A 16,066-nucleotide genomic window follows, 5' to 3' on the forward strand; every position below is an offset into this window, starting at 1 on the left:
GTTATATCTGGAAAACCGTCTATTAGTGCTGCATGAATTACAAGCACACGGGGAGAAAAACAAGGAGCAAATTAAACAGGAAACCTTGCACTCTCAGGTTAAACACTAAATTGCATGTTTCCTTAACTCTGAAAGGGGTTCAGAATGCAAGAAAAACATTGAAAACATGAGCCAACAAGAACATACAGCATTACACGCACACAAACACCTTCTTATTATCAGAACACACATAAATAAGTGTCATCATTATTACGCTGCAAAGAATATCAACATGATGGGCTTAATTAATATCCACAACTCTAGAACAATATCTTTCTTCACATATCAAGCAAGCACTAAATCTCCTGTGCATGATCGTAATTAGACAGCTTGTGTCTGCATCTGTTTGAAACATGTATGTGCTTGCGTGAATGCCTGTGTGAGGTTAATACAATTCTTGAGAACAGTAATAACTTATACCACCTATGAGAAAATTCAGGTAGATGATGGCACCAAACAACAAGTCGCGTAAGGCGAAAATACAACATTTAGTCAAGTAGCTGTCGAACTCACAGAATGAAACTGAACGCAATGCCATTTTTCAGCAAGACCGTATACTCGTAGCATCGTCAGTCCACCGCTCATGGCAAAGGCAGTGAAATTGACAAGAAGAGCGGGGTAGTAGTTGCGCTAAGAAGGATAGCACGCTTTTCTGTACCTCTCTTTGTTTTAACTTTCTGAGCGTGTTTTTAATCCAAACATATCATATCTATATGTTTTTTGAATCAGGAACCGACAAGGAATAAGATGAAAGTGTTTTTAAATTGATTTCGACAATTTAATTTTGATAATAATTTTTATATATTTAATTTTCAGAGCTCGTTTTTAATCCAAATATAACATATTTATATGTTTTTGGAATCAGAAAATGATGGAGAATAAGATGAACGTAAATTTGGATCGTTTTATAAATTTTTATTTTTTTTTACAATTTTCAGATTTTTAATGACCAAAGTCATCAATTAATTTTTAAGCCACCAAGCTGAAATGCAATACCGAAGTCCGGGCTTCGTCGGAGATTACTTGACCAAAATTTCAACCAATTTGGTTGAAAAATGAGGGCGTGACAGTGCCGCCTCAACTTTCACGAAAAGCCGGATATGACGTCATCAAAGACATTTATCAAAAAAATGAAAAACACGTTCGGGGATTTCATACCCAGGAACTCTCAGGTCAAATTTCATAAAGATCGGTCCAGTAGTTTAGTCTGAATCACTCTACACACACACATACACCACGACCCTCGTCTCGATTCCCCCCTCTACGTTAAAACATTTAGTCAAAACTTGACTAAATGTAAAAACCACATACTGTCCCCAGCAGAATTATGAACAAGTACACACACATACTATGAGCTTGCCTGAAACCAACAATTTATGTACAAATCAATATCTTAATGCCACACAAAGAAAACTGTATGGCACAACAGTGAATGAAAATAACAACTCTTAATTTTGCTGACAACGAAAGCTGCCATGATACCGATTAATAATATAGTCACAGATATCGTCACTTAACTTCTGCTGTGTGAGGCAATGAAAATACCCCATGTATATTGTTTTGGAAGCCATAGAGGTTTCAGAGCTACCCTTACATAGTATTTCGTTAATTTACATGGTGAAAGGCTCAAAATTGATGGGGGAAAAAAAAATGTCTGCTTTCTGGAACTGCTTCACTTATATTACAAATAATCGCTCTTTCCAACGGAACCAAATCAGTTGTGAATACAAAACGCTATCAAATCTATTACCCACATGAATGCATTTCTCATGTTCCATGAATGTAAGAGCCTGGATGTGCTTCGAAAGTTTGAAAGCTGGAATAAGATTGTAAAAGCTAAACCACACCTACAATTAACTCAAATTAATAAGTCTTGAAGATGAAAATGTTGCTGAAAATTCTCAACTGTCATTATAACAGCAAATTTCCTATATACATTGACAGAATTAATGAGGTACATAAAACTGTTGATGTAAAACTGTGAAAATGGTTAACTGACACGCCCATAGCATAACCAACAGAAGTGTTATCTTATGCAAAACGATGTCCAAACTGGCTTATTTAATTATAGCAGACTAAAGCTTCTATAAGAATAATAACTTCAAAGAAGAAAACAACTCTAAAAATACAGACAAAATGGTACATAACAACAATTTTAAACAGATTGAAACAAAACTTTGAAGTGTATTTGAACGAACACAAAAGTCAATGTCTGCCTCCTACCAAAAGCTGTCGGCTATGTTGGAACTAATGTGGAAGTTTGCAGATTTCAAAGAACATATCAAGAGACACTTCAGATAAAATGAGCCACACAATACAATGAAGTAAAAACACCTGCAGCCAACATGTTAAGCAACGTCTGCATAGCTGTGAAAATAATGCTGCGTTAATCTAATTCATTTCAGCAATCACCAAAACACAACCCTAATGCTTCTACATCCATTCATGCACAAAAAAACCCATTTACAATAATTGAGAAAATAGCAAATTTATGAACAGTTCACATGTGAATTTTGCATAATTCCAGTTCAAACTAGTGATTATGAAAACATTTTATGCAATCAAATCATAATCTACTAATTACTTAAACTACAAGCAAAGTTGATACATTGTTATTGAACCAACAACAGCAGCATCAAGAACATCTGAAATCAATTTACAGTCAGCTTTTAAAACTTATTTTGAAAAAAAAAATCTTTTTTCATGTAAGCATGTATATAGTTTTACTCCACAACAATCCATGCACTCCTAACACAGATCTAATCATATGGCATATGGCCGGGTGTGAAAATGTCTACCCCTTTAAAAACAAATATACCTAAAATATAAATATGCAGCTGTCAAATAACCCAACTGACCACATTTTTATATTCATGTTTGAATCAGCATATCTGATTTCCTAACAGCAAGTTTGACATGTTGCAGTTTTCCTAACCAATTGAAACCCTGAGATGCATAACTATAAGTAAAGCAAGTTTAAATACCTATACTTTAAAACCTAAGTACATCTGACAAAGTATGCACACAATCCACAGCAAATATATTTCTAGCAAATGACAAATTATGATTTATTTAAGCATGCATGAGCAGTTTATACAATGGAGCCCCTCCCCTGCCCCCCCCCCCCCCCCCCCCCCTTTTTTAAGACCCCGATTTCTTCTTCTTCTTCTGCGTTCGTGGGCTGAAACTCCCATGTACACTCATGTTTTTTGCACGAGTGGAATTTTACGTGTATGACCGTTTTTTACCCCGCCATTTAGGCAGCCATACGCCGCTTTCGGAGGAAGCATGCTGGGTATTTTCGTGTTTCTATAACCCACCGAACTCTGACATGGATTACAGGATCTTTTTCGTTGCGCACTTGGTCTTGTGCTTGCGTGTACACACGGGGGGTGTTCGGACACCGAGGAGAGTCTGCACACAAAGTTGACTCTGAGAAATAAATCTCTCGCCGAACGTGGGGACGAACTCACGCTGACAGCGGCCAACTGGATAAAAATCCAGCGCGCTACCGACTGAGCTACATCCCCGCCCCATAACCTCTGTAAATGTACTCCCATTGTAAGACTCCCTCCTTTTTCGGACGTGATTTTCTTAGATTCACGAAGGTCTTAAAAGGGGGGTTCCACTGTACAAAACCATCAACCAAACAATGCTCTGCAAATATAACAGATGAAGAAGTTTTGAACTGATTTAAACATAGTTGTCAACGAAAGTATGCGTTGTCTGTGATCACTGACTTGTGCCTGTCACTACACGAACATTTGTAGTCCTCATGCGGCCTTTTTTGTATTGATCTCCCCAAATGATGGCATCTGCAAATCCATTCAAGCCAAACATGTAAACTAGATGATGGAGTCATGATCTTAAAATCACTAAAAGAAGATTCAGAACACAACATAACACGTGAAGAAAAACACCAATTATGGCCTCACAACCTAACCGGACTCACTTAGTGCAACATTGACATGAGATCTTGCTATCAAATTGAAGAGTTTGGCACTGAACAGTCGACTAGCAGGTTCTGCTGTGTCTGTATGAGTATATCCTACAGAATACTTCTCAAGACAGTTTTTCTTCAGACAATAATCTACTTGACCTTATTATATTTATACTACACAGTAAATTGACATTAAAACAGTACGGTATGGAGTACACTTTTTCGCAGAAACTGCTGGAGTGATATATGTGACAGGGTATTAATGCAATGGTTTTCCGTGTCATAAAGTTAAGCAGCAGTTGTTTCCCTTTCTATGCAAGTGACTTGGGCCAACAACTTTGAGAGCCGATACAGACAAGGTCTGACCTCTGTATTGTCCTATCCTGTTTGCATTTTCTAAAAAGAAGGCAAAGATAAATGGCTCATGCAAGTCCATCTGATTCTAAACTGTCTAGAATGTACAAATCTACAGTTTATTTAAAATGTTGGTGTACTCCACTCTATGTTTCTAAAGTTGTCTACATAGTTGTATTGCGACAGTGTTCAAAACATTTCTGAAACACTTCCACTGGCCTGTTTTCACACTGACGAACCACTGGCAAAAGAATAAGATGTGAAATGCTGCATTCTGAACAAATAACTCAACAAAATGAACACACATGCACAAACACCCATCTGATGGTTATTATCTTTGATCAAATCTTCCCAAGATTTCAACTTGCTACGCAAAAGCACACCCCTGTTCTTTTACCGCCTCTGATCATCCCAATTGCCGATTACCACATACTTCTCCACTGATACAGTGAAACCCCTTTAAAAAGAATTAACTTTTTCAGGCCCAACTCTGGTTAAGAGGCAATGACTACGTCTTCTCTGTTAAACAAACTCCTGTAAAATACAAAGCTACTCATGGTAGCCATGACTACAAACAACAGTTTCACAGAGTTTCATTGTATCCTTCCCCAGAAGTTTTACGCACTCTGTCTTTGCACCGAAAGGAAACAACACAACCCGGAAACAAAACGTTACACAGTTGACTCGTTGACTAAGTTTCCTTCTTCAATCTTCCTTGTTTGCCTCTCCTCAGACAAGTACACTCGTCTCCACGATAAATGCAGCAGTCCTCCGCAGTTCCTCCACGATTCCCTAGAGTTTGGTCTGTATCTGGGTTGTGGTTGACCAGATGCCTCTATCTCCACGGTGCCTTAGAGTTTGGTCTGCATCATCTGGGTTGTGGTTGGCCAGATGCCTCTCCACGGTGCCTTAGAGTTTGGTCTGTATCTGGGTTGTGGTTGGCCAGACGCCTGGCAGAATCACAGCATCTTGGGTAGCGCTTGAGGATGTAGTCTGCTAGCTGTCAGTGTTGTGGTGCCAACAGTGTCAGTGTTGTCGACCAGACGTCTGTCACAATCGCGGCATATCTTGGGCAGCGCTGGATGATGTCTGCTATAACTGTCAAGTTCCGGTGCCACAAGGGCACTCTCCGGACTCACTGACACCTGCACTGGGTTCTTCACTTCACTGACGAACACATCACTCACATTACTCCATAAATGATAAAAACCATCATCACAGAATCTTATCCAGATTTATCCTCTTTTTCATAATGTTGCCGTAACTGTCCTCAGCGAGCGCTACCACAGCCGAGCAGTTTTCAGGGACGTGTTTGATGCGGGATCGCTTGAGCATGAAGTGTGTGGGGGGCGTTTCGCTCAGAAATTCCCAGTGATGGAAGACCATTCCGTCGGCATCGTTGCGTAGTTCCACAATGCGAAGGCCACTGTCAGACTTGATGTTGAGTCTGTGGATGAAAAGGGTTAATTAACATGCAATTAGTGGGGATGGATAATTGATAAATTTCATTAAAAGTAAGATCACTATATTTCCTAGAATTGACAGAATTCAAAGGTGGAAGTGAAAATGGAAATTCTGATGCAATTCACAGACATACTTTATGTAATTAACTATTGAATAAGATGCTGAACATTTTGAGAAAGTTGCAATTACAGTTGATAACAAAAACATGGTCCATAGCGCAAAAAACAAACAAAAACAAAACAAAAAACAAACTTCCATTTCAAATATTTCATTTGGCCTGTAAACTAATTGTGCCTTGATAAACCTACCCTTCTAATTGTGGATTTTTGCGAGGATCATTTGGGTCAGGTGAATTGAACCATCTGAAATAAAAATATAAACTGTCAATACATGTATCACTTATAAATTTTACAAATGGCGAGTCTCTTGTAAAAAAAGTATGTATAGAAATGTTGTTAGTTACAACCTACACTGATTTCAAAGATGTATTGCCTACAGCTATACATTACATGATTCCAGCAGTGGGTATCTAAGTATAGGTGCATTTTGTAATTCAGTTCCCACAACAGCTGGCGCACTATCAACACAAACTAGAACCGTTTCAACCATAGAACCTGTAACAGCTATAATTTGTGTAGACCATCTAACCTGAGCAACTTTCTTTCTTTCTTTATTTGGTGTTTAACGTCGTTTTCAACCGTTCAAGGTTATATCGCGACTGGGAAAGGGGGGAGATGGGATAGAGCCACTTGTTAATTGTTTCTTGTTCACAAAAGCACTAATCAAAAAATTGCTCCAGGGGCTTGCAACGTAGTACAATGTATTACCTTACTGGGAGAATGCAAGTTTCCAGTACAAAGGACTTAACATTTCTTACATACTGCTTGACTAAAATCTTTACAAACATTGACTATTTTCTATACAAGAAACACTTAACAAGGGTAAAAGGAGAAACAGAATCCGTTAGTCGCCTCTTACGACATGCTGGGGAGCATCGGGTAAATTCTTCCCCCTAACCCGCGGGGGGTTAACCTGAGCAAGTGCACGCAGATTGCACAGTACCCCGAACAATCAAAGAGCACAAGAAATGGTTTAATTAGTAGGGAGGTTTGGTAAACTTCAGGTGACTTTGTTTCTATTTTACAGGGAGCCTGATCAAGTTCAAACGACACCCCCCCCCCCCCCCCCCCCCCAACTTTTTTCTTTTCTTTTCACTGTTTACTACCAATGAGCACCGTGTCTAAGAATCGGATGTTGGGGAAGTGAATGTGTGTGCATTTGCGTGCATATCTGTGTGTGCTTGTGTTCATGTGTGTGTACCGTCATGCGTGTGTGTTTCTCACCTGTGGAAGCGCAGGAGGACGGCAGAGGAGCGTGACCAGTGAGCACCAGCATCACAGAAGTGGACGTTGGGGAGGATCTGGGCCGGCGTGAGATCCTCCGGGGAGTTGGGGAGAGTGGAGGGGGTGGAGTCGCTAGGAGACAAGCTGGACGCTGAACTGTGAGACTGGGTGGAGATGGAACTTGGACGTCGCTCTGGGAGAAACACAAAGAAGTCAATGATGCAGCTCGTTGTGGATTACAGTGGTAAATTTTTTTTTTTTAAAAACCTTTGGCACATTTTGCGAACCATACCGAAACTAAAAATAAAAATCAAACAAGAAGAGCAAACGCTCGATCGAGTCACTTTCGCAGTTCTGAATATTATATGAGGCATCAGATGGACAGGAAGAAATTGCTATTCACAACACAATGAGTCACGTTCACATAAAATTTGAGCCCGGTCACTTTTATAGTTTCCGAGAAAAGGTCAAAGGTCAACGAAACCATCGTTAAAGTGTAGAGGTCATTGGAGGTCACGACTAAACAAAATATGAGCCCGATCGCTTTGATAGTTTCCGAGAAAAGTCCAACGTTAAGGTGGTGTCTACGGACGGCCGGCCGGCCGGACAGACTAACACTGACCGATTACATAGAGTCACTTTTTCTCAAGTGACTCAAAAAGCCGACTTACCGACCCTATTTTTGTGTGTCATGTTACCCTAAACCAACGTATATTTTTGTTTGGCCTTATGAATCAACATTTCATTGCACCAATTACCTTTCGCAATGCTGCCAACCAGAGAGCCGTCAGAGCTGACTGTTAGCTCTGTCACCAGCTCGCCCTGAGTATCCTGGGATATGGTGCGGTGAGTCTCACTGCCATCGTAGTTCTTCACTGAGAACGTCAGGGAGGGGGACTTGACCGGCTTGAACGCGTTCTCCACCTTCACCACCAGTGGAGGGGGAGCGATGTACACCTGTTCCGAGCTGCTGGGACGTGACCCTGGTCCGTCAAATACCTGTACATGTAGATCACTGATAGGTAAGAGATGTTGTGAAGCAAAGGAGGTAAAAAGGAGCTGCCAGGCTGATAGATTCAGACAGAGTTACAGACAGACAGACGGACAGGCAGACAGACAGACAGACTGACTTATAAAGAAAGACAGACAAACAAGTAGAGACAGAGATGAACAAAAAGTACAGACAGACAGACAGACAGACAGACAGACAGACAGACAGACAGACAGACAGACTGACTTATAAAGAAAGACAGACAAACAAGTAGAGACAGAGATGAACAAAAAGTACAGACAGAAAGAGAGACGGACAAACACAGAAAGTGAGACAGATCAACACACACAAAATAGAAATATAGAGACAGAGATGCACAGAGACACAGAAAGAACAAGAGAGCCAGAAAGAAAGACAGACAGAAAGAGAATCGCTGCTTAACAAAGAGACATAATGACAAGGAATAATACATTCAGCTCCATCGATGTGTGTGCTAACCGTTCAAGCCTGCACAGACGTACCCCTGACCCCCAAATCTCGATCTCTATGGCAGTAAAAAAAAACAAAAAAAAAAACATGCATCAGTGAAAATATGTGCCTGTTTGTGCTATACTCTCTCTCTCTCTCTCTCTCTCTCTCTCTCTCACACACACACACACACACACACACACACACACACACACACACACACACACACACACACACACACACACACAAACAAACACACACACGAATGAGCGAGCAAAATCAATTTAACAAAGACAAAATTTATACAACTGGCTGATTGAATTACCTCCCCCCCCCCCCCTTTTTTTCTCTAAACAACTTCCACCCCTTCCGTCCCACCCTGACTTCACCAACAAGTATCATCAACACTCTCCCCTAGTCAGTCCCCGGCCCCATCTCCCTCTTGGTGCTTCCTCCCTTGCACTTTGCCCTTATCAAGCAAACAGCATGGTGTCCAAGGAATATACCAAGGTCTGACAATGCAGACAAAAATAACTTCAGTATTTCTAAATTACTTTTCCCTTTTTGAGTAATTGAGCTAAAAGCAGAACAGCATAAAGTTCGTTTGTCTTGAAAGGGTAGTACATCACTGAACTGTCATTTTTTTTAAATTTAACAAGTTAGTACAAAGATGACAGGCAACGATGTTTCAACACACACACACACTGTGACACACACACACTATTACACACACACACACACAATCTCTCTCTCTCTATCTCCCTTCCTTTCTCTCCCTCTCTCTCTCTCAATCTCTACTCATCCCCTACCTCCCCCCCTTTCTGTGCACTCATTTATGCATATTTGTGTGCCGTGCGTGTGTGTGTTTGTGTGTGTGTGTGTGTGTGTGTGCGTGCGTGCGTGCGTGCGTGTTGGTGGGCATAACCATTGTGTTGGTTAAAAAATAAACAAACCAACCTTTCCCCTCTTAAACTTGAAGTGAGTCAGTCATCATTCCCCTTACTCAAGGGATGGGACAAACCATTAAGAGTTTAATGGAAGCGATTATTCTGCCCTTGCTTTTTGCTGGAATTATTTTACTTTATTGATTTCCCACACCTCTTGACCCAGTATGACCTTGCAATCATTTTGAATGCACATCAATTGATTTGAATTGATTTCCCTAATGTGGAATACAATGGAGGGTGGAAATCGATATGCCAAATACAGCCGCCCTATCGGAATACTGTAACGTCCATATTAAATGAGTTTTTGACGTTTTTTTTGTTTTGTACCAAGTTACTGCCAGAACTGCCACCTCGACTCCCATCCCACCCCACCCCACCCCCGCTCTCTCTCTCTCTCTCAGTCTCTCTCCTCTCTCTCTCTCTCTCTCTCTCTCTCTCTCTCTCTCTCTCTCGGAGACAAATGATTTAAGAATCTTACCAACCCCTCCTCCCCCTCCACCATGTACTGTTTTTCATATACATCCTTCCCTCCTGCCACTCACACACTGAGGAAAACAAACGCCCATTCTAGTATATGTCGTGCTTATACACGAAAGCAGTCATACCCCCCCCCCCCCCTTCCCTCTCTCATTTGCACGCACGTGCACACAGATACAGTGTCCCACTTTCGCTCCAATCATTCACTCCCTTATCCAGTCTAGAGACATCCTGCTTGCTTCCGCGCGAACCGAGAAAATGTTCCCTCTTTATCTTCACTGCGCTGGCTGCAAAACCCCTCCGCGCGGAGGTGTTTTCAGACACATCAGACACAGGGTGTATCATCCTGACAAAAATTGACTTTGCTCTTAACGGCTCCACCCTACTACACAACCCAAGTTCTTCTGCCTACCTCTTGCCTGCCTTCCATCACCCCCCCCCCCCCCTCACCCTCCCCCACCCCATGATCTCCCCACACCCGCCCCTCACTTGCTCTTTTCTTTCCAACTCCGCCTGCTTTGCGTCACTTGTCAGACCAGCTGCCCTGGCATTATAAAAAATGCTAATTTTAAGTTCATCGATCACTTTGATTTATCATTTTCTTCCAAACCATCCAGACAACCAAGCATAAATGATTATATTTTTTGAAGCATTTGCTGTCTGACTTTTAGCTCGATTTAGTGGAAGGTGATATTACATGTATGTTACAGTTTACATTTAAGACATTGTTTACCACACCCGGGCGACTCCTGCTGAGAGAGAGAGAGAGAGAGAGAGAGAGAGAGAGAGAGAGAGAGAGAGAGAGAGAGAGAGAGAGAGAGAGAGAGAGAGAGAGAGAGAGAGAGAGAGAGAGAGAGTAGTTTGTGTGCGTGTGTTGGTGTGTGCGCGCGTGTGTGTGTGTGTGTCAGTGTGTGTGTTTGTCTCTGTGTATGTGTGTGTGTGTGTGTCTGTATATTGTGTCTGTTGGTTAGTACTGATGTGCAAGCATTTGTGCATGCTTACATGTCATTTTGGACATCTTTTCTGTACGTACATATAATGATGCACATCATTTGTATGTTGGGGACTCTATAGAGACATTATGCATGCACCTTGCACCAAACTCACCCGCTTGTAAGGACTCCCGTAGCACACATCCTTATACCGCTTCTGCTGAATGTCCACAGCAGACCCTGAACCACCTCCACTGAAACCACCACCTCCAACACTAGGAACAGCAATTCCTCCTCCACCCCCACCGCCCCCACCATCCTCTAAACTGGCGATGGAGGCGATGGATGGTGTTCTGGAGATGTTACTGCCACCACTGCTGCACGAAGAGTAACGCTGCCGTTCCACGCTGCTGGCTCTGCTGCCTCGTGATCGCTGGACCGTGAAGACCTTGTGAAGGTCGTCGAAGCCTCGGGCCATGACCCCCGTGGCCGTGTGCGCCAGGTCGAAGGTGTGACCCAGCTCGTGCAACGAGGCTCCCAGTCCTGTCACGTAGTTGGCCCAGTAGTACTCCCTGAAAATTATACAATAAAACAATCCCTTTTTAAAGAAAGTGTGAATGATGCGCTTACGTGGGATATGCTATATTATATTCTGGAAGGAAAAGCCACAAAGAAATAAACAAAATAAAAATAACCAAACTTGATCATGCCAGATCCATATAAACGAAGACAAAGACAACATCAATAGGCTTAAATCTTGAGACACTTCCCACTGGCCATAGGGAGCGGCAATCATAGAAAAACCCAAGGGTTCCAAAACAAGACCTTGCATGAACCGTCGACTCTACCACACACATCTACCTTGACATCTGAAACAGAACCTAGGAACGCAGAAGAAGAACATGCAAGAAGGCTTCCGGATATTCCGTACCGTTTGGCATAAAGGGTTCTCCTTGAAGAAAGGAACAGATACTCGCGATTGTAAAGCTACTTAAAAGTTCATCTAGAAAAAAACACCTGATATCGGGATCTGTTCATTTATGAAAGTAAGGCTGATTTAAACGATCAATCTTAAGACACACACATTCTGCTTTCTGTACAGCAGGTCATCAAGCTTATCAACATGTGAATTTGCGGATGAATGATGATACATTGTAGACGGATGCATGTTACTGATTAAAAGCCCCACAATGATGTGCTTGGCAAATACAAAAACAAAACAAGAAGAGCAAACGCTCGATCGAGTCACTTTCGCAGTTCTGAATATTATATGAGGCATCAGATGGACAGGAAGAAATTGCTATTCACAACACAATGAGTCACGTTCACATAAAATTTGAGCCCGGTCACTTTTATAGTTTCCGAGAAAAGCCCAACGTTAAGTTGTGTGTTGCCGAACAGAAAAGGCTAGTTATCTCCCTTGTTTTTCTGATAACGTTCGTAAAAGGCTACAGATGTAAATACTTTGATGTAAAGAATAATCCTACAAAGTTTCAATCACATCCGATGAACTTTGTCAAAGATATAAAATGTCTAATTTTTCCTTTGACGCTGACCTGTGACCTTGAAAAAGGTCAAAGGTCAACGAAACCATCGTTAAAGTGTAGAGGTCATTGGAGGTCACGACTAAACAAAATATGAGCCCGATCGCTTTGATAGTTTCCGAGAAAAGTCCAACGTTAAGGTGGTGTCTACGGACGGCCGGCCGGACGGCCGGGCCGACCGGACAGACTAACACTGACCGATTACATAGAGTCACTTTTTCTCAACTGAGTGACTCAAAAACCCCAAACAAAACATGTGAATTTGCAGTGCAGTAGCAATAACAATACACGTACATCCAGTTGAGTTATTGGTCACAGAAACGAAGGTACCGGCCATGCATGACCCACACAGCTCAGGTTAGAGTGCTCAGTATTCAGTTCTCTTCCCCCCCCCCCCTCCCCACCCCCTCTCTCTGTGAGCACATGCATACTTGCTTTCGTTTGTCAACATACATGTACCTGCATCCATATGTTTGTGTGCGCGCGTGTGTGTGCGCACGTACATGTATTTCTGCATTAAAGTGTGTGTGCAAGAATGCATGTGCATGCACAGATCTGAATTCCTGCTAAATATACGTAAACTTGTGTTGATCCACTGTAATGTATATATGTCTGTGTTTTGAAGAAACAATAAGAAGAAAAAAACTCAACATCGTCAAAAAAAACACACACACACACACACACTTGCCCACAGACGTAGGATAAGGGCATAAAAATGTCTCTGACAGGCAAACTTGCGTGAGTTGTCAGTATTCTGATGAGAATCAATTCTGTGCTTTGTTGGTTTGTGGGGGAAGATTGCCTCTAACTTTATCCTGCGTAGGCAATCAGTTCCACAAAAGTAAACAAAGCAATTGATTGCTTTAAGTGTAAACACAGTGCAGCCATGAATAAATAATGCTGCTTTTCTAAAAAGAAGAGATGCCATGTTGTGAAACTGTTTCGATTACCTGGTCAAGTTAGAAATCGTTGTCTGTCAGTCAGCATGGATTATTTTAGGGCAAAGAATTTGTTTCGCCCTCGTCCCGCACCCCCCCCCCCCCCTTCCAAGAAACACACACGTCACAGAGAGAGAGAGAGAGAGAGCGTGTGTGGGTGCGACTATGCTTGCCATATAAGTGTGTGTTTGTGTGTGCGTGCGTGCTTGCTTGCGTGCGTGCGTGTGTTTTTTTTGTATACACCCATACAGGCACCATGTCTTAACGAATGCGCCCCTTTGCTCTGTGTGTGCTCTGAGATTGTTCGTCTGCATCTCTGTCTGTCCGCGCGCCTGTCTCTGTGTTTTGTGTTTCGTGTACACCCCCCACGCCCCCCTCTGTCTCTCTCTCAGTCTCCCTCTCCGACTCTGCTTAGTCCCTCTCCAGTACACTCATTATACCTACCACTGTCTGTAGATAATGTCCTAATCAGTCTGACTCCTTTCCTTCAGTTTAAACTGTTACAAGTCAAGTCAAGTCAATATTTATTTCAAAAACCCCTAGGGTTACATGAATAAAATAAAAATTGCAATAAACACGACAAAAAAGATATATGTATTAATGAGACACAACACTTCTAATTAACCGAAAATGAATCAAGCTTAATTCATAACAAAATAATTGTAATCATACTTTTTTTTACAGGAATGTATATGTTTCTGTGTTTGTTTTTGTTTTAATAAAAAAAAAACCACGTGATCAAATAATCAGAACTCTTTCAAAATACTCTTAATAAAATATATTAAATTCAATAACTTTCGTTTCTTTGTTAATTCAAATAAATGTTTAAATTTGACTGCATTTGAATTTCTACGAAAATACAATGGTAAAAACCTTTTCCTCACATTTTCAAAAAAATGACACTGAAATATATAATGAAATTCATCCCCGAGTTCTCCAGACTGGCATTTAACACATATTCTTTCGTTATGTGGTATATTTAACATTCGGCCTTTCTGTATTGGTAATTTATGATTTAATGTTCTAAAACGTAAAAAAGAGAGTGTCTCCAGTGTTATCGTTAACATCCATGAGAACACCTGGGATGCACACATTTTGTGCATGTACCCAGCAGTTTGCACAGGCTGAGAATGCCGTGCACCTGGTAATCCGAATGCAAACAACGAGCGTACGTCTGCTGTGCTCGTTAAGTCTATGTTTAAACGTCTGCGTTTATTCTGGCTTTTTCGCTAGAAGGAAGTCAGTGCCCGGAGCGAGAGGACGCGTCAGTGAAGAGAGACTCTGAGAGAGAGAGAGAGAGAGAGAGAGAGAGAGAGAGAGAGAGAGAGAGAGAGAGAGAGAGAGAGAGAGAGAGAGAGAGAGAGAGAGAGTTAGAGTTAGAGAGAGAGAGCGTCAGTGAAGAGAGAGAGACACACACACGCACACACACACGCCGCGGCACTCACACACACACACACTCACACAGAGACACACGCACTGACACACGGAGGGACTGGAGACAATGACAATGACAATCCTTGACAAGGAGAAGAGAGCACTTCTATCCATTCCACGTACCACCGACAACACAAAGAACTGAGAGACCCCATAATGCGCTGAGAAAACACTAATTCCTTTGCAGTCCACGATCCAGATCCTATCAGAAGTATTACTCATCACGCCAACTCAACATAGCACGACACAGTACAGCCGAATAAGTCCCATCAGCGATATTCATTGACCTATAAACATCGCAGCTAACGAGTACATCATCTATCTGGCCAATAGGGCCTACAGTGTATGTGTTACAGTCATTCCGTGAAATCAGGACATAATTCATGGAAATGACAAAAACCATCCAGAAAGTACGTGTATTGAGTTGCCTTCAACGCTAAATATTCAATAAGTCCCGTCAGCTCTATTCACTGACAGCTAAACCTTACTGCTGATCATATATTAAGTAGTATCTATTTACTGACCGATAAACCTTACTGCTAACTATTTAAGTAGTAGCCTATATCATAAGGTCAACACAGTATTACGCTTTACACTCAATGCATTAAATCAGGAAGTAATTATGGAAATTGTATAAACCACCCAGAAAATACGTGCATTGCCTACGACAATGAATACTGATTAAATCGTATCAGCAACATTTACTGCCCCAGAAACCTTGCTGCTGACTAGGTTAATACCTCATCTGGTGAAATAATAAGTGCATGCCGCGTTGCGCTCAATCCATGCAATCAGGGATTATGGGAATGGCATAATAAACCATGTATAAATACATGTATTGCCTGCGACATTGAATACAGGAAAAGTCGCATCAGCTATATTCCATGACACACAAACCTTGCTGCTAAGTAATATGTGATGTCTTCTGGTCAACACAGTATATTATTACATGTCGTTGTTGTCAGTCAATCTCTGATAACAGGAACAACTGAATTTTCAGAATAAACCACACACACACACACACGTGCGCACGTACGCACGCACAAACAAACACACACATGCACGCACACTTGGAAACTTTGCAAGAAAATCATTTCATCCCTCCCGTTTGCGCTCAAAGATATAAACAGTAACAAACTTTCAGTCCCCAACCCCCCCCCCCCACCCACCCTCTCTCTCTCTCTCTCTCTCTCTC

At 41.7% G+C, this 16,066-nt stretch overlaps 1 protein-coding gene across 1 annotated transcript in view; it reads right to left on the reverse strand.

Annotated features, from left to right (window-relative positions):
* Positions 1-3,197: 3,197 nt before the first annotated feature.
* LOC138975610 (uncharacterized) overlaps positions 3,198-16,066 on the reverse strand; it is a 62,186-nt gene continuing 49,317 nt past the window's right edge. Inside the window, exons 4-8 of the mRNA XM_070348332.1 lie at positions 11,131-11,527; positions 7,899-8,139; positions 7,141-7,333; positions 6,106-6,159; positions 3,198-5,780 (exon numbers count right to left, since the gene is read on the reverse strand). Coding sequence (XP_070204433.1) covers positions 5,549-5,780; positions 6,106-6,159; positions 7,141-7,333; positions 7,899-8,139; positions 11,131-11,527 — 1,117 coding nt within the window. The 3' untranslated portion in view covers positions 3,198-5,548. The remainder of the gene's footprint in view (positions 5,781-6,105; positions 6,160-7,140; positions 7,334-7,898; positions 8,140-11,130; positions 11,528-16,066) is intronic.

This window comes from Littorina saxatilis, linkage group LG9, assembly GCF_037325665.1.
Source record: "Littorina saxatilis isolate snail1 linkage group LG9, US_GU_Lsax_2.0, whole genome shotgun sequence".
Classification (NCBI taxonomy): domain Eukaryota; kingdom Metazoa; phylum Mollusca; class Gastropoda; order Littorinimorpha; family Littorinidae; genus Littorina; species Littorina saxatilis.